This window comes from Prunus avium, chromosome 6 (genome assembly GCF_965620075.1).
Source record: "Prunus avium chromosome 6, drPruAviu1.hap1.1, whole genome shotgun sequence".
Lineage (NCBI taxonomy): Eukaryota > Viridiplantae > Streptophyta > Magnoliopsida > Rosales > Rosaceae > Prunus > Prunus avium.
Window position 1 is genome coordinate 14,326,114 of NC_142289.1, and position 20,436 is coordinate 14,346,549.

The 20,436-nt window shown below is 37.1% G+C and overlaps 1 protein-coding gene across 1 annotated transcript; it reads left to right on the forward strand.

The window, feature by feature from the left end:
- Positions 1–1,390: 1,390 nt before the first annotated feature.
- Positions 1,391–5,277, forward strand: LOC110745605 (uncharacterized). The gene is made up of 2 exons (XM_021945725.2): positions 1,391–2,956; positions 4,974–5,277. Coding segments are annotated over exons 1-2 (1,410 nt in total). The 5' UTR covers positions 1,391–1,547; the 3' UTR covers positions 4,975–5,277.
- Positions 5,278–20,436: the final 15,159 nt, after the last annotated feature.

A 20,436-nucleotide genomic window follows, 5' to 3' on the forward strand; every position in this document is an offset into this window, starting at 1 on the left:
AGATTGACTAGGCGTTGGTAACTGTTCTAGCTGAACTGTGGATTTAACTGGCCTATCAAAACTTATCTTAACTGTACCATCTAAATAAGGTTGAATGTAATCTAAATTGCTTAGACTACGTTGAACTGGCTTAGGGGGGCATTCAGTTGTAAGAAACCAATTTGGAGGTAACTTTATGTCAGAACATCTAATCATTTTGGGAACTGTGATATTAGCATTAGACGTATGACTCTGAATTAAAAGCGTTTGATTCTTTGGGCTTTTACTAAGGGCTTGAAAATTCATATTTGTACTAGTGACTTTATAATAAATTCTATAAATTAAAGCTAGACGTTGACTACCTGGTAAGACATTATAACCATGTGTTTTAATATTTAAAGTTAAAACTTTCAATATATGAGGATCACTTAGGCTTACTGTGAAATCTGGAAAACAATCAAAATGAACTGGACCATGACTTAAGCTTGATTCAATAATTCCTAAAACTCCATCTTCAAAATCATTAAATCTGGCATCTCTTAAACTTAAAAGAATTGCTGCATTAAGGCCTAACTTAGTTAAGGGTTTGACTGCGACTTGAACTAATCCTATATGCAAGAAATTATTACCTACTTTCCTATGTTTCTTGATTGACTCAAGATTAAGTAACTGACATGTTTCATGTTCTTTTCCTAAGGCATAGACTTGTTCTACTGTCTTAATATGTGTAGTTTGCTTAAATGCATTAATTGACCATTTTTGCTTATAAATTTCTTTACTAGGGACTCTAGATATATTCCAATCATTACAATGTAACTCACTACTGGATGACTCAAATTCTAATTGTTCTTCATTAACTATGTCGGGTACTGGGCATAAACTGGTTCTAGAACTGGTAGAATTAACTGAATTGGTTCTAAATAAGTGACTCATTTTGCCTACATGAAAGACTTAAATCAACTAAATTAGAAAGGCTCTTGCATGACTTCTAAGTATAGAAAGACTCTTGGGTAACTTCTAAGACGGACTCTAAGGTACCTAAGAAATCCATATATATATAAAGTAAAAGTGTTTTTCCTTTTACCAAATACTTGAACAGAAAAGTCATTTCAATATAATGCAATTTTTAGTTATTATACACAGTTCACAACACTTTTACAAAAAAAATTTACCAAACACTCAGAAATTGATTATTGTACAAACATCACTTATAAAAAAAAGTTTACCAAAAACCAAACTACTTTTTCTCATAGCAAATCTAACAGCGATTATTTTAACAGCACAACAATGCCAAATTGGCTCTAAATACCATGAGTTAGGTCGAGCCCGGCTCAAACCCAAAAATACGAACCCTCCTGACTGATAAAACCTCCAAAAATAAATAAATTAACACCCTTATAAAAACGCCTTTTGTATTCTAGAAGCCGAGGGTCTCATTGTACCTTTCAAAACGCACACAACAGAGCAATAACATCGTTCGCAGTCTTCTTCCGAGCTAAAAAAACCCTGCTTTGCTCTTCTCTGCTCTTTTGCTCTCTGCTCTGACTCTGTGGGTGGCTGTGGCTCCAATGGCGAAGATCACAAAAACGAAGAAGCGCAGGCTCATCAAAACATCCGACAAAACCATTGAGAAAAAACCCAAAACCCAAAACCTCAAGCAAAAATTCGAAGAAAAAGAAGAAAGAGAAGAAGAGCACCCTAACCCTAACCAGAAACAACCCCAATCCGATTCCGATTCCGGTTCCGTCTCGGACTCAGACTCAGACTCGTCCGAGTCTGACGTAGAGAACCTCCCTGAACTACTCCAAGCCTACACCAAGGACCAGCTCATCGAGCTCATCGTCGAAGCGGCCTCCAAGGACTCGGCCCTCTTCAACCGCATTCGGGACGCCGCAGATGGAGACGTTTCGCATCGAAAGATCTTCATCCACGGCCTCGGCTGGGACACCACGCGCGAAACCCTTGTCGCTGCCTTCGAACCCTTTGGCGATATCGAGGAATGCAATTTGGTGTTGGACAAAGCCACGGGCAAGGCCAAAGGCTATGGCTTCGTCCTCTTCAAAACGCGCCGTGGAGCCGCCAAGGCGTTGAAGAACCCTAAGAAGAACATCAGCAATAGAATCGCTTCCTGTCAATTGGCCTCGGTGGGTCCGGCGAACAACAACACGACGACTTCATCGTCGTCGTTTAACGCTCAATCGGACTCGGCATCGAGAAAAATATACGTGAGCAGCGTGCCGCATGATGTTGATGGTGAGAAATTAAGAATTTTTTTTGCTAAATTTGGGGAAATCGAAACTGGGCCAATGGGTTTCGATTCACAGACTGGAAAATGCAAGGGTTTCGCTCTGTTCCTGTACAAGACTGTGGAGGGTGCGAAGAAGGCTCTTGAAGAACCCTTCAAGGTATTTGAAGGGCACCAATTGCAATGCCAGAAGGCGGCCGAAGGTTCTAAGAACAAGAACTCAGCTGTGGCGCCCCCGCAAGGGCAAATGCAGCAGCCGACACTGGCTGCTGTAGCAGCAGCGCAGAATATGGCTTTGTTCGGTCAGCATCCGAACCTTAACCCATTGTACGGTGGATTAATGGGCAATGTGGGTGGTGGGTTTGTTCCTGGGTCTGCTAATCCGGGTATGGTGGCCCGAGCATTGAACCCGGGTATAATGGGAGGGGCATTGAACCCAAGTGTTATTCCGGTAAGCCAAGTGGGCCAGGTGGGTGCTGGCGTTGGTGGGTACAGTGGAGGGTCTCATGGGTTAGTCAATTTAGGTGGAGGGTCGCATGGGTTGCTCAGTTTGGGTGGAGGATCTCATGGGTTGAGTAACCCCTCATTGCTTGGTGCATATGGGACGAGTGGGTCTCTTCCTATGCTCCAGGGTCTGCAGCACGTTTACCCAAATACGCAAGTTCAGCAGCCGGGTTCTGGTAGGCCTCAGAGGGCTGGTGGGTCATTCGCTGGGTATACATCATATATGTGGTATGCCATATTGCAATTACATTTCTCATGTCCTAGTTTCGTGCATATGTTTCTTCATGCTTTTTATGCATATTCAGTTTTAGTTTTTGGTAGTTTTGTGGTAAAATATGTTTTGCCCGATGGTTTATATGGATTTAAAATGCCTAATTTGGTTACAAGTACTTGTATTTTGACTCTTTCTCAAATATCCAATTTTTCTTTGTGGGAACTGAATCAATTTTTCTGTATACATGTAACTCACTGAGATTTTATGAGTTTCATAATCTACATAGGTTGTTAAGAAAGGTGAATTTCAAGATGGGAATTTGTATGTTATCTATTGAAAGTAGATAGTTTTGGTGAGCTTAAATAATTTCAGCATACAGGAAGTAAGCCAAAAACAGGTTAGAATGGTTGGGTAACAGACATTACTGTTTCAGTTTGTTATGGTATGCAGAAAAAAGGCCTCGTCCTTCTAAGTCTCTGAAGAACAATTTTTTATTTACAAATCCTGAATGCACATAGCCAACTGATAAGATACTCAAAATTTTATGTTATCGGGTGAAAGTAGATGATTTTGGTGAGCTTAATCAATTTCAGCATAGAGAAAGTAAGCCAAGAATATATTACCATAAAAGAGGCTCTAGAACTCCTTAAATAGATGTAACTGTTTGTTATGGTAAACAAAAGAAAGAAGGTCATTTTTCTTCTGAGTCTCCGAGGCATATTGTTTATGTTCTTTACACGTGGTTAGAGTCTGTGAAGTCCAAGGGTTTACTGTTTTTGTTCTGCAATAAGCCTTGCTGCTTTGCATGTTGCTTCTTCGCCAGTTTCCATTTCTTGGAAGTTTGGTTTTCTGTTGCTAATTATTTCCTATCCCACTTATGTGGTGTCAGGTTCTTTTTCTTCTGGCTTCCAGCTGGATTATGAACCTTTCTTTATTTCTATTATTTTATTATATTTTACTTCTTTCTGCCGGGTTCATGAGTTTGAATTTTATCAAACCTTTGGACTAAATTATATTCATTTGAGTACTGTACCAGTCTAAGATGTACTGTTTTGTTGTAAACTTCTGTGAATACATGAAACTAAGCATTTGTGAATTCACACGCGGAGCTCATTTATGGATTAATTTAATTCTAGAAAAAATATCATTTTAAGATTCTCAAAGACTCTTCTTCCTACATTAAATTGATTGAGATAATCATCCTCGTACTTTCATCAGAGGATGACATAACATTGTATTTAAGAATCCAACCTTTTCATGCACACACACATGCGTGCACGCACAATATTTGTTGATCAGATTTATTAGAATTTCTTACTTGTTTTTTAAATATCAGATACTTATTAATGCAATGAGAATTTACAGAATTTATACAGAAGTTTGGGGTTATTTGGTCGGACTCATGACGTTTTTTTTATAGCGTTTCCCAAATTTCCTCAAATGATTTTCTCTCTGAATATTTCTTTTCACATATTTATAATATTCATAACTAATGAAGGTATCTTTAGTATTTTGTATTTTATGAATAAAAATGTTTGAAAGTCTTTTAAGTTTTTAATTCCCTCCTGGATAATTTCCATTTCAATTGTCAATTTTCTTCTGGTTGTTGTTTTTTTGGTAAACGGGCTAAAGTGTTTACTGTCTTTAACTTCATTTAGGAAATCTGTTTTGTAAACTTGTGCAGTTGGTTACTCTAACATTAACCAGCCACTTTTCTTTTTGGTGGTTTACTATACTATATTAAATGTGTACCTTCTCTTTAGTTTCTTTTGCCATTTTGAATCTTATATTATGTTCACTGAATTCTTGTATTTATACCATCATGATGCCATGGCTCATAATTTTTGTAACAGGGATCACTTGGACATATGTTTAACTTCTTTGAGCATGAATGTTTTTCTCAATTTTTTCAGTTTTTTTTTTATAAATATTTAAAGCTTTAATTGTTTTGACGCTTTGGGGATGATAATTCCTTTGAAAGGGAGATTGTTGTGTTTCTTGGCATTACATTCTTGGGCTGTATGTTTGCAGAGTAAGTGTCGCTGAACATCAGGAAGGATGATCATGTCTCTAAGGAATATTTATCTTAAAGCTTGCTTTGGATTGAACAGTTTTTCGGGAAGTTTTTCTTTGGGAAGACTTTGTATTTTAGTTTTCTCATGGTCCATAACTTCAAATTTGGCCAAGCTTGACAGCAACTTGGTGGACGTTCCTTTTTTTTTAATTTTTTTTTAATGTTTTAATTCATCACATCTTTGACATCCTTTATTTTGTAAGAATTGACAACATCCAGTTTCACTTTAATGTTCAGTTTCTTTTTTGTTTTCAGTGACTATTCTTTCGTGTTTCACCCCATTTCCTGCCTTTTCCCCATTTTTATAATATATTATTTGCTTATTAGTGTATTGTGATTTTTGTTTGTTATTCCAATATAAGATTGCACATGATTATCATTAGCATTTTATTATCAGTTTGATATTGGATCTTTGTTTTATCTTTATTCCCTCCCTTCATTTCTATTGTTGGTTTCTTTTTCTTTTCTTACATCAATCTATTCTATCCCCATGTAATGGTTTTTAGTTTTCACGTTAAGAACTTAAGATCACTCCTCTTAGTTTATGACCTTTTGAGGAATTGTGTTAATTCTCTGTTATGGGAAACATTCTTTTGTTTGGTTAAACTGTTTCAAATATATTGAAAGTTTAATTAATTTGCTAGTTTTGAAGTTATGATACGAGATTTCTATTTCAATATTTTAGTTACCTGTAGTTAGTTGAGGAGGTCTTATTATCATAAATAAGCAAAAGGCTGGCTGACTGCTTGTAAGATTTTTTTCTATCTTTTTCTTACATCAAGTTGTAGCGGCAGCCTCTTGCCTGAAATACATATTTTAGGTAAGAGGCCCTTTGTTCCCCCTATATTTTGTTTATTTTCATTTTTTTTATTCATGCCTGGAGGTTTAAGGGCTGCATAGAAATGTGGGTCTGGGGATTCACAAAGTCTTTAGTATATTAACAGGTCCATGTATTAAATTTTATAAAATAAAAGTATGTACTTTTAGTGTGTATGTCTATTTTTTAAGAATACGATCAGAGTCTTAGTTCTGCTATCATCCCATTCTAAAGTATTATTTCATCTTTCATGTGAATATTCAACCCTGCAAAGTCAGAGATATTTGGATAGCAGGAAAATTGGTGACGTTTTTTTTTTCATAAATTTAAAATTAAGCCTCCAATATTTCGTTTTCAATGCTTTTGATGCATTCATATTTTAACCCTCTTTAAGCTTTGTTTTGGAATTTGAATTACTGTTTTTCTGGATGTTACTTTCTCTTCATTGTACTTTTTGAATGATTTTCCTCCTAGTTCTTGTTTCTAGATTTTGCTTAATGATTTCTTCTTCTGTCTCTTTTCTTCTCAGCCTTGTTCACAGATAAAAGAAATAATTAATGAGCAATTCAGCAATATGCCTTATGCATTCATTATTTCTTTTCAAGGGGTTCTACTGAAACGAATCTGAAATTATACTAATTGGTTTTTAATAATAAGTTAAGTGAGTCATTAGGTTAATTGTGGCCCCTTCTAGAGTTATGGAAGAGTATTCCTGTATGTAAAGGCATAGTAAGATAGATGAGCAGCTTGTTTCTCGAAACATCTTTCAGTTGGCTAACTAAACTATTTCGTCTAATGGCATTATCAAGGCACATGAATAAGCACGAGAATGCTGTATGCCACAAGAATTTTAGGTACCTGTATGATACCAGTTCAGAAAAGATTCTTTAGTTTTTCGGAAAATTTTTAGGACATTCCCTCAGTTGGATTGTAGTCTACTTTCATGTTGAGTTCAGTCGTGATGTTAGAGAGAGTTGATTTTTGTTGAGGTTCTACCTCTGATTTGACAAGGATATATGATTTGCTCAAATTTTCCCCCATCTATTAAGTGAACTGTGTAGCAGGCTAACAGCTAGCTCTATGAGAGGAATTTATTGAGTTCACCCTCCACTGGCTAGCAAGCCAACTTGATCTTGCTAGTGGCCGAAGCTTCAAGGTTGTACTTGTAATAAATTTGTTGGTTGCTTAGATTTAGAATTTGGCTTTCTTACACGAAGTAAGAGGCTTCATAGAATTGGCTTTCATATCATATCCGTGGTATTCTCATAAATAGCAAGCTTATTGCTTGCTTTCGGTGCATTGAGGGTTGATCCTCCAATTATGGGAAGGGGAATTGGTAAGAAAGATTGTATAGAGCATGCCTTCCTGGTTTGAGGGACCTTACCTTGCCCTTCAGGCTTCATCTAAGACTGGAGTACGTATGGGTAAGGTGGGACTAAAAGTGTCAAACGGGCCGGATGGGCTTTGGGTTGTGCTCAGGCTAGGCCAAGCCCGTCTTTTATGCAAATCATTAAGTCCGGCCTAAGTCCACAATCCTAACCCATATAAGGTTGGTCTGATATGGGCTCACACAAAGCCCGACTATGTATTGCATTTTTTGTAACTATTTTTACAATTTAATTTCAACATTTTTTCACAATTATGGATAAATACTAAATAAGATTTCTTATTTGTTGGAAAAAAGATCTTGTTTAGATAGAAAAAGGCTAGACACTGATTTGGGATTAAAAAATTGAAACTTGGATAACAAAATTATTATTTTATTTATAAAGAAAGCATTGATTTTTAAAATTTATTTTAAAAGGAAATATAATTAAATTTAAGATATAAATCTAGTAATACTATATAACCCCCTTATGTTATGGAAGACACCCAATGTTATGTTAGAATAATTAAACATTTTATTTGTAGAATTTGAGTTTTACGTTCCGACATGAATGGTCTCCTTAAGCAATATGTCTCTCATCGCCATCACATAAATCATGTAAGTAAGGTTAAAGTCCTTGTACAAAGGTTCTTACATATCGGTCTCTACAATTTGTAAAACAACCATTAGACTAGAAAATGCAGTGCCTTAAAAACAAGTATAATATGATAGATGGGTTAGTGTTTACCCATTTTGATGTAGTTCCTGTGGTGGTAGGGTAAAGTTCCCCATTGACCCGAAAACAGTTGACAGTCAATGAGTCAACTTTCTTTTGTGTGCGAGCGTGCCATTGTTAACGGTTAGAAAACCCTAACAGACTATGAAATGTAATAACTTGCGCCCCCAGCTATTGACTTTTATCAAGTGATTGTGAATTTGAGTGAGGAATATCTCCCAAGTAAGTTCTTTTCTTGCCTTAGACGGGTGAGGACTTTACAATTTCCCATAGTAAAACTAGTAAGTCTAGCAAAAAATGAATGTTGTTTGTGACTCAGGCTGGACTAGATATATCTATGTTGAAATTGCACGTCAGCACCTTCAACTAATAGGGATCAACTGGAAATCGATACCAATGTTAAGATTGGCAGAGCTTTAATCAGATTTAGCCATGGAGAGGCTTGTCGAGCGGGCAGAACTGAGATCTCTCTAGTCTGGACTAGATTGGAAGTGGCTGGATTGACTATTGCTGGCCTGGAATTACACTTCAGTACCTATTCTGCTTGACTATGGATCATCTGAGAGCTATTCTGATGATTCTGAGACATCAACGTTTCTCTGGAAATTTGTTGAGGTTTTCATATTATGAAAAACCTGAACTTCACTTGATTCATCTACTCTGAATCTCGTTTCCTTTGTGAATTGCTTCTTTGAACTGACACGGTTGATTGAAATCTGAGTTCTGCCTGTTTTGTTGGAAGCTGGATGGCCTTTACAAATCAGATAGCTTGACTGCTTCTAAGTTTGGAGACTTTTGGGATTGTTTGATCTTGCTTGATTTTTGTCAGTATGACTAAGAGTTTTTGTCTTGATTGGATTTTTTGTTGTCCTTTATCCAATTCACATCCTCCTACATTTATAGGAAATCTACATGAGTGATGATTCCTTAGTATCTGGAGGATATTTGCTGAGAGGTTTGTCGCTCCAGCAAACAAGGGAGTAGTAGTTATCCTGACAAGAAAAGCCCACATCAAGTGATCAGTTTTGACCTTTTGACAACCAACTTTCTTATTTCTTGTCCGTTCCTTGCAAACTGAATTTGTGTTGACGAGATCTTCGTGAGCATGGGAAGGAAACCCAGCTTGTTTTTATGGCATTTAATGGTTATGGGGAGTGGTTTTTGATTTCACCTTTTCTACTAACTCCCCATAATAATCCTCTGTCTGTTTCCTGTTGACGTCTTGTCATTGGAATCACGTGGGCGTTGAGGAAAAAGACTTCTTCCCTTCATCTGCTTATTTGATTTTGAATTGATGATCAACGGTGATGATCAAACCTTGAGCCTTTAGGAGTATAATCTAGAAGCTGGGTATGAATTAAACCAATTAAATCTGAATTTTTCATATTAAATTACCATTTAATGGCAATTAACCTATCCTGTGAAGGTTAATTTCGTATTTGGTTTCATTCCATTTTCCTTCTTTTGAAATGGCCTGAGTCGGCTCTTAATTTTGGCACAATAAAGCCCAAACACGTGCCTTCAAATTAGCCCAATAACTTGATGGGTGGCGTGCAGAAATTAAGCCCAAACAATTAGTCTGTTGGGTCTCGGGCTGGCGCAGTCCATAACTAGCTTAGAGTACAACGGAAAGGCTAAAATGAGGAGGTTGAGTGAGGAGCTTATTTGAGGAGGTGAAATCTCACCATCAACAACCAAAAACAAAGTACATTGGGGGGGTGCATTGGGGGGTCCACACCCCTTTTGATAGTGAGATGGGCCTCCTCAAATAAGCTCCTCACTCTACCTCCTCATTATAGAAGCTCCCTAGAGTACAAACTGGGTTGGGACTTATTTAATTAGGTCGAGCCCGTATAGTACTCGGGCCATGAATGGTCTCCTTAAGAAATATGCCTTGCACTGCCATCACATAAATCGTGGAAGTAGGGTGAAAAATGTTCATGGACAAAGGATCTTTCATATTGGTCAAACAACCAGAAGACCGAAAACCACGATACCCTAAAAAAAAAAGTATTATGTTATAAATGAGCTTTAAACGGGCTAGTTCATTTGGCCTCGGGCTGGCACAGGCAGTAACTAGTTTAGGATACGGGGCAAGCTGGGCCTTATTTAATCGAGTTGGGCTCGTGCCATACTCAAGCTAGCGCAGTTAGTTTGACACCTAGGACATAGTTAGAAATTTTTTAGCACAAAAAGAAAAAAAAGTAACATAACACATACAAAATCATATCAGTACTATTTCCTTTGAGTTAATAAAACCCACCGAGTATAGGTAGCAAATAATTTTCCAATTAAGGCCTAGCAACCATGACACTCTTGATCTGCCCCAAATATAGAAACAATGCCTAGTGACAATAACAACGACACCCAAAAGACTGTAAATAAACCATTTATGTTATGAACGACACCAAACGTTTTCTGATAGTAATAAAACATTTGTGTGCAGAATTTGCGTTTTACCTTCCAACATGAATGGTCTCCTTAAGCAATATGCTTCCCATCGCCATCACATAAATCATGGAAGTATGGTTAAAGACGGTCAAGGACAGAGGATCTATTATTAGAAAAAGGAAATAGACTTAAATTTAAGATATAGATATAGTACTATTACTATTATTATTATTATCTAGAAACAATTATAATATAATAAATGGGCTTTAAATGGGATGGTCCGTTGGGCCTCGGGCCGACAAAGTCGATAAAAGGCTTGGGACAGTGATACCGGAGGCTCAATCGAAAGCACAAAGAAACACTCACCACCCAACATATACCCAATGGATACAGAAATCACCACCCAAAGTGTTTATCTTGGGATATAGAGTAAAGGGAACTCACCACTCAATGGAATGCTCCAAGGAGATACAGAGTTTAAGGATAATAGTTCAAAAGAACATAACTTTTCAATGTTCAATGTCCCAGTAGAACACAATGGGGAGTTTAAAAAGAAGTAACTCCTTGGAACAACCCTCCAATATAGGTGACTTTTGTCATTCCAGACAAGGACAACTAGGAAATATTAATAAGACTCTTAGACTAAACAAATGATACCTAGAAAATATGAAATATTAGAATGCAAGACTAATTCCTTCTGGATTCTCGCATAACTCCAGACATCATGCACTACCTTAACTTAAATGACCATAACTTCTTCTAGAAAACTCCAAATGGGGCTTCGTAAAAAACAATGAGTTCCAGACAGACTTGGCTTCAAATTAATCTTGTAAATTTTCAGCCATAATAACACCTGCTTTAATGTCAAACTTCGGACCCTGTTGCAACCCCTTCAGCTTGAGTGAGTGATGTAAGTATTTGGAATTCCTTTGGGCCTGATATTAGGAGTTTGTTTGCATACACTCCAGTGTCAATCTTCCCCGGATGGAAAAGACTCGATCTCAAGTCATGTTGGTTGTACTCGCAATGAAACGGAGAGAGGTATGAAACATTGAAAGTACTTGAAATGTTGTAGTGATCTGTGTTTGGGCCTAGTTGAAATTTGACCGGGTCTGGCCCGAGATCCGACAATTAAATTAACATTGAGCCCAATCAGTGGGCCTAATCAATAAGGTCGGATAGAAGCCCAAAATCATAAAGGTGGCCGAATATCTACATGTTGCTGCATACATTAATCTGGCCGAGCATATCAATACGGCCAAGAGCATAAAAGTGGTCGAAAGCCTATATGCGGCCGAAAGTGTAGATACGATCGAATGACTAAAAACGGCCGAATACGTGAAATCAGCCAATATTTAAATAAGGAGAGAGATAATCCGTAGGAGGATTTTCTCATAGGTTACAATTCAAATATAGAAGGAATTATGCCAAATTGATGGTCAACCGAAGTTATTGTGGGAGAGCTCAAGATGGAAGGAAAATCAAATCAAATATTATTACTCATATTAAATCACATGCATGAGACAAGGGATTGAAGATATTCTGGAGCAATTATGATTGATTTGAAGGCCAATTGACGACCGACCAAATTGAGACGCACTGAAGCCCCTATATATACCAAGCTCATGGAAGAGAGAAAGGACCCCCGACACAACACACAACTTGTCATTTTACATTCTCTTCAATTTCTATCATAGGAGTAGCATAATGTAGCCATAGCCTAGTTCTTATTTTTTCCGCTCTAGTTTCCGAAGATTTCAATTATGCCTTTATGTTCTTGTTCTTGTTTTTCAATTCTATTTCAATTACAATAATTTCAATTCATGTTCTCTTCACTGTTCTTCGTAATCTAGTTTACCTTCCGCCCTTTACTTTACGCATTCGCATTTCAATTATTTAATTTATGCAATTTACTTTACGCACTCGCATTTCAATTATTTAATTTATGCAATTTACATTACGCAATCGTCTTTACATTCTTTATTTTACGCACTTTAAATTACGCACTCGTCTTTAAATTATTTATTTTAAAGCACTTTACTTTTCGCACTTGTCTTTTAATTATATTTAAATTCAAGCACCTTTTACTTTACGCACGTGTTCTTCGTTTCATTACATTTCACCTTCAATCTTCATCTCCACCCACCCCACATCATTTGGTTGCTCACATAAAGCCTTGACTCCGAGGTAGTGAAAGAACCTAGGCCGTGAGGAGGTTCCTTGCTCGGCCAAACAATCGTTTGATTAAAGTCAGATCTCGGACGCAACACATCCATCTACTCACATTCCATTCAAGCCCAAATTCTGGGCTTGGTGGTGGCACGCCCCGCACTCAAAAAAGAAGAAGGACCAAAAACTCCTTCAATCAGCCTACCCGGCCGAAAAGAGGGAAACAATCTGGAAGCTCAATCTCATAAGAATTATCACCTATGTGCTTAAGTACTTTGAATAAACCATCAACCCTAGGCTTGAGTTTACCAAACTTTCCAGGTGCACCTTCCTTAAATTCTGCATGTTTGCGATGCTTGTTAGCACTCTCTTGCACTTTTCATTTTGTTGAAGGATTTTCTTGTGGACCTGTTCATGCAATCGTTTGATGCTTTTAGCTCTTTCTTCTACATCACCACTGAACTGATTCTTGACTGGAAGATGAGTTAAATCCAGAGGGCATATAGGATTTTGCCCATAAACAACCTCAAAAGGACTACAACCAGTGGTTTGACTAGTAGAATAATTCTAAGTGTTTGTGCAAATTTCTCACGGGAGAATATTTGCGCATAGATTCTTCACCCTTCGAGCTTCCTTCTTTCTCTTCCTCAATCCCTGCCAAGCAAACATGATTAAATAGACCACACCCGTGGGGGTGTTGGCTAAAAGCCCTTCGATGCCTAAGTTAGTTCAATTAGATGTTTGATAAAAGATGTGGCAATAGCTAAAATGGATGGAGTTTTCTCTCATGAGGAGAGCCGAGTGGCCTTAGCCATATGTGGTGGCACTTAGCCATGTGGGAGAGGGAGAGATGAGAGGGGCGATGACAAGGAGAGAGAGATGAGTTTTTCGTAAGATTTTGGAATTAGGGAAGAATTACCTTAAATGCCTTGTGTAGCCATGTATTTACAGCCTCCTTATGTGCTAGGGTTATAATCCTAATTTGGTTAGGAATATTTTTCCCCAAAAAGATGATAAGAATTACTCTAAGAGACTTGGTGGAGATTGGTTCCTTGATTTACAGAGATATTCCTATATTAAATCAAAGATAATTTCTCTAATTAAATAGGAATTAAATAAGGTAATTAGTTTGACCTAAGGAATATTCATTTTTCACGTATCATCTTCTTATTGGCCGGCAAACTAGATGTTCCCACAAATGCCCCTTCTTCTTGGAGTTGGGCTCCCAATGGAAATAAGCTTGTGATTCCTCCTTGACCTAGGATGCCCAACCTTTATAAATACAAGGCTTCTCTTCACTCCTATTCAAATTGCAAACTTGTTTCCTCTACTTTCTAGCTTGTGAGAGAGATCTTGGAGAATTGCATTGTTTGTCGAGGAAAGGAGTCGCCGTGCACACAAGGTAGGTCGAATATATATCTTCATTTTTCTTCGCAGCGAGGACAGGCTGGGCAGGCCTAGCTGGTTGTTGTCGTGGCACGGTGTATTGAGCGGCGAGGTCCGTCGCACGGGAGCAGCGCGATCGTGGTTGCCACCGTTGTCGGCGGCGGTGGCTACGACTGTCTTTTCTTATGTCGACCTTCGTGGGGAGTACCAATTGGGTGGGCCCAATTGGTTGAGCGTCATGATTGTAGTAGATAACTGGCGCACCTGGGTGGTAGTAGCGTCGGTGATTGCAGTGGTGGCTACTGCGGCGGTTGTCACCGCGTATCTTCTTTTTTTTTGGCAGCTGGGAGTCAACACGCTGATTTCGAGGAGGACGAGATGCGCCATGGCCTGGTTGCTGGATCGTGGCTCTTGCAACAGTTTGGCAATTGGGCTGCATCTAGGTCCAGGCGGCATTTGCAAGACGATGTCTCATGCCTCCCAATAACATTGACCTTTTAATTTAAAGTTGCTGCTCACAAATTTGAAAACCTTTTACACAAGGAAAGGTGTGCTTACCCAAATCGAAGCTCAAAGTTAACTTCGACAACTGGGAAGAAGTTAGGCGGCAAAAGAAAGGCTGAGCAACCACATTAAATGCGATTTGAACCATGAGCTTCTCCTGAACCAACTTGTCGAAGAAAGGCCATGCTTAGGTAGTTTTTACTGTCGGCACAAAAATCAAAGCACTTAAGTTCACCAGTTCAACCCACAAAGAAAGGATTCACGGTAGATTCAACCATCCCTTCATCAACCAAGGAGCTTATATATGCTAGCTGAGCACAGCTCTATAGCCACACAACTTTTCTCCCAAAAAAAGATTTCACACTCAATCAACACTTGATCTCGTTGAACTCAACTAATTTCCTTTGTATTAAGATATCCAGTTGACAGCTCCTAAATTATCTTTTAAGTTTATTGCTATACCAACATTTGGTATGATTCCTAGTTGCTAGGCTTGTTTATTATTATTATTTTTTTTCATTTACCAATTTATCAGTTTATCATTTGTTTTCTTTAAAACTCCCGTTGTACTGAATTGAATTGAGAAATCTTCAATTCTAAATTATGTTTTTTGATTGCATTTAAGTTAATAAATTGTTCTTCTTTTATCGTTTTATATATGTTTCAATTAATATCATACTAGAAACTGCTATAACCCTCCATCAGGAAAGCTGGCCCGATCTTAGGCAAAACTGTTGAAGTGAGTCTCCTAATTAATCAAGGACATTTATTTCCTTGATTAATTAAGCGATTTACTTTCCTATTTTTATATAGTTGTCAAATCATTGTATAATTAGGAGATACTTTCCTAATCCTTTACTTTATCTAATTCCTTGTAAAGCACTCATGTAAACTCTTATATATACCTCCTTATGAAGAAGAATAAAGATAAGAACCTAACATATTCAAACCCATATTTATATTTTAGCATGGTATTAGAGCCAGGTTCTCTTGTAACCTGTGCTTGCGTTCTTCTTGCAATTTAAGTGCTCTCCTCCCCTCCTCTTCACTTCAAGGGGGGGAGGGGGAGTGAAAAAGGATCTGTTTCTCTTTCTCATGGAGATTTTGCCTCTTTCTTGACTCCGACATACCCTTCTCTTCAGGGGGAGAAGAGGATTAAAGAGAAGTTTCTATGTTCTTAAGCCGTGTTTACAGGGTTTCTGTGTCCTTAGCCGTGTTCACTGGAAGATTACGATCGATGGCTTGGATACGAGCAATTGATCGTTTCTAGGCAGGGGCAAAGAATCAATGAACACAGTGGCTGGTCAACAGCTGTGGTGCTAGTGTAGAGCCTCTTGCGTTTGTTGGAGATGTCGTGGGTAGTCCAAAGACATGTTGGCTCGGTGAGCATTGACAAGGCTAAAGGAGGAAATAAATGGCTCAGTGAGCAGTGACGAGGTTCATGGAGGAACTGTAATGAAGACGGCGTGGCTGCCGCAAGAGCAGACGACTTAAAAAAAAAAGATGGGTAAGCTCGATGAAGGCTGAAGATGGCGCTGTTGTGGCAAGCGTAGTTGACATGAAAACATGGGCTCAATCTGATTGCAACAGAGAGCATGACTAGAGATGGCTCAATATGATTTGTATAGAGAGCATTACTAGGAGGTATAAGAACATAAGGAAATCGCAGCGCCAAAGAAGGGTGTGATTGCTGGTTTAGTTAGATGTAAGATTTAGGGTTTAGGGTTTAGGGTGCTACAAATTTCATGACTCACTTACCAAGTTGGGCATTTGTGACGTATATTCACCAACTTGAGGAGGAGTGTTGAAGTGAGTCTCCTAATTAATCAAGGAGATTTATTTCCTTGATTAATTAAGGGATTTACTTTCCTAGCTATTTTTATATAGTTGTCAAATCATTGTATAATTAGGAGATACTTTCCTAATCCTTTACTTTATCTAATTCCTTGTAAAGCACTCATGTAAACTCTTATATATACCACCTTATGGAGAAGAATAAAGATAAGAACCTAACATATTCAAACCCATATTCATATTTTAGCAAAAACTACAAGAAACTCCTTCATACCAATGCCATAAAAGTAGAAAATCGAAGTCCTTATTTTCAACAAAGTATTGTTCATGAACGAAACTCTTTAATTCCCAAATACAGGTTTGATGTTCGTGAGTATGTGAAAAAGGAATGAAATTCACTTATTTTCAACAAAGCATACATATTCGGGGACGCAAGAAAAAGTAAAATCGCATCCAAACTCGGATTGAGAATCTAAATATTTCATGATTGTTTTGAATCTGTAAATTGGTGACGCCAACACTAGCCATTCTTAGTGGCACGCCACTTTAGATTGCATTTGAGAATAAGACCACAAACAGGAAAAGCAATTGTCTACGTGACGTTTCTTTTGTTTATTCAAACAAATACACAGGAGAATATGAAAGGGAAAATCACTAAGGAATCGGCCAACCATTCGTAGGGCACCCACCACCATCATTCCAACTTTATACACATCATTGCCACCAAGACCTTATTGATTATATAATTATTAAGCTTATCCTACCTGTTTTCTTTTTCAAATTAGTTTAATCAACTCTTCTCTAAGATAATCCAATCCTTAATTCATTGGCCACATTTGTTCAGACGTTTGGTGATGCCAATGGACTCACTTCCCAAATCGAAGTTGCCCTTTAAATATTACCTCAAAGACAAGACTTATTAGCAGCAAGTACAATTAATATTCTCTCTCTCTCTCTCTCTCTCCCAATCGAAGTTGCCCTTTAAATATTACCTCAAAGACAAGACTTATTAGCAACAAGTACAATTAATACTCTCTCTCTCTCTCTCTCTTTTTGTGTTTCCCTGAGCTCTTTTAGTCAATTGGGTTCCATTCCATGCTCTAAACCCTAAATTAGAAAGAAAGAAAAAGTATTGCCTCCTGTTTTTTGTTCTCTATTAAATAGTGTTGGCACTCCAGATATAATATATTATCAACAATAACTCCTCATGGTAAATCTGTGAATACTTGAAAAGGTTCGACGTTGGAATCTCACTATTTGTATTGAAAATGCTCCGAGGGTGAATTCGATTTAAGATAATATAAATTATTTTCCTAACTTCAGATTGTGGAAAGCCTGTATGTATTGCATTGCATGAGGACAGGGGCCCATACATTCTGTTTGATCTCCGCAGATATGGATATAATCAAAAGTGAGAGTAGTGAGATTTCTATTCTAGAGTAAGACAAAGCAGGTTTATTCTAAAGTGCTACGCAAATGCAACTTGTACTGTTGTTTACCATATAAAAAAAGAAGAAGATGAAGAAGAAGAAGAAGAAGAAAGTCTTGTGCTGTTGTCTTATTGCCAATAATGTATATTTAAACCCTAAAATGGATTACCCAACTCTTCCAAACTACCTTTTATTTTTAATGTTTTTTTTTAAAATTCCTTTTTTTCATTGGTACGATAACCATGAAGAGCATCACGATCCCTTTTTTAAAAATAAAAAATAAAAAATTATCATGGTTTTTTGGCAAGTACAATATTTAAACAATTCTTAACCTAGTAGAGAAAATTCAAGCACAGTATCGGATCCTCATAATAATTCTTCATTATCTTCGAACAAGCATGTGTAGATTATTATTATTTTTTTATTTATACAAGGGATATTGGGGGTTATTATTTTTTTATACAAGGGATATTGGGGGAGGGGGAAATCGAATTTAGGACTTTGAGTGCAGGAGTAAATACTCTTAACCGCTTGAGCTACAAACCCCTTGATGTGTAGATTAATTTTAGTTGGTGTTTAAGCCTTAAACTTGGAGAAATTATACATTTTTACCAATCTTATGCCCCCAATTTGGAGATGACAAACTCCATACCTTAACAACAGAGTGCATTTATCGCTAAACCAACATGTCATTAACAAAAAAAAAATATATATATACATTAATTAAGAATGGAGTTTTTTTTTAGTTGAGAAATTCCGAGATTGCATTCGTAATTAAGCCAAAAAAGCTACTAGCCACAAAGCTACAAAGGGCCATTACAATAACAGAGCGATCTAACATCAAAATTAAGACATTCTGGTGCACCTCCACTAATGATCACATAGAATCGAAGAAACTCTGGTATAGGCATTTCAACTAAGATTGCAAACTCATAATAATCAAAAGGAGATTTAAAGCTTGAAAAAACCAAGTCATAATAATACAAACAAGGACAAATCTACATACAGGCTTGAGTGGGCTCCAACCTAGGGCAAGATTTAAAAATACTAGACTTTGGTGCAAATTTTACAAGATGTCCCTACTCCCACAAATATTAGCCTATTCCTCCTTGCCACATGTCGTCTCTTGCGTCCTTGAGTGTGGTTGTTTGTTGTTTTTTAATCTAATAAACCAATCAAATTTTGGTTGCTTTCTCAACTCTCTCTTCTTCTGTCTTTTTCTCTTTTATTTTATTTTTTTGGTTTCTCTTTGCTTTTTTTTTTCTTCTTCTTTTTTTGTCTCTCTACTTCGTTTTTTTTTCTTCTTCTTTGTATTCTGCTTATTTTCTCTTATACTTCGTTCTCTTCCTCTCTTTGCGTGAATCACAACTTCTCCCCCTCTATCTCTCTCTTCCTCTCATCGCTCCTTCTCGCACTGACTCTCTCAACTCTCCCTCTCCCTCCCTCTATACCAACTCTCACAATCTCTCTCTCTCTCTCTCTCTCTCTCTCTCTCTCTCTCTCTCTCTCAGAATCGAATGTAGAGTGAAGAAATCCTTCTCACAATGATAAAATTTAGGTTATTGTTGTTAAATTTTGTGGTTTTTTTTAAAATTTTAACTGTTATTGTTGGGTTTTTAAGATTTAGGATTTGGTTGTTAAATTTTGGGGATTTTTTCCCTATGCTATTTGAAAGAAAGGGTTTGTTTTAGATTATTTGAAAGAAAGGGGATTTTTTTTAATTATTATTATTTGTTATTTTCTGGTTTCTAAATATTTTAAATGTTATTATTAGCCTACCCCTGACAAAATTCATGGGTTTGTCCTTGAATACAAATAAAACTCTCACAAATGAGAGATGAAAAGCTCTCACAAAGGAGATGTGAAACTCTCACAAAATGGGAGGTGAAAACTACACACATAGCCCAAAGAGTCTATGTGACTTATTCCAAATATAAAGAAATCGCAAAAAGGATGTAGTGGAGATCCGACGCAGAAACATAGAGAAAAATAAAGTTAAATGTCATGTTTAACTCCATAGGTGAAAGAGCCCAACACCAGTGTGGTGGAGAAAATAGGCAACATACTTAATTTTTGGCTCCTCCAATTTTTTTTTTAATACAAGTGATATTAGGAGAGGGGGATTCGAACACACGACCTCGGGTGTAGGTATAACTACTCTTAAGCACTTGAAATACAATCTCCTTGCTTGACTCCTCTATTTGACTCCACCAAATCGAGGTAGAAATATTATTATTATATTCTTTTGATTCCATACTATTCACATACTCCATAGTCATTGACATTTTTGACTCCTCTCCCTTCTTCATGCTATTATTGTTTCTATCTTCCACTCCACTACTAGTATCGAGTGGCAGTATGAAACTATAGCATGATAAGACCTTTTTTTCTTATAGGATAATATATTTTCTCCGATGATTTGAAGTATTGTAGAATGGCAGTATGAAACTATGGCAATGATAACACCTTTTTTCCTTATATGATAATATATTTTCTCCGATGATTTGAAGTATTGTAGAATGGCAGTATTAAACTATGGCTATGATAAGACCTTTTTTCCTTATAGGCTAATATATTTTCTTCGATGATTAGAAGTATTGTAGAATGGTAGTATGAAACGATGATTTGAAGTATTGTAGAATGGTAGTATGAAACTATGGCATGATAAGACCTTTTTTCCTTACAGGATAATATATTTTCTTCGATGATTTGAAGTATTGTAGAATAGCAGTATGAACTATGGCAATGATAAGACCTTTTTCCTTATAGGACAATATATTTTCTTTGATGATTTTAAGTATTGTAGAAAGACACTTCTTATATATAT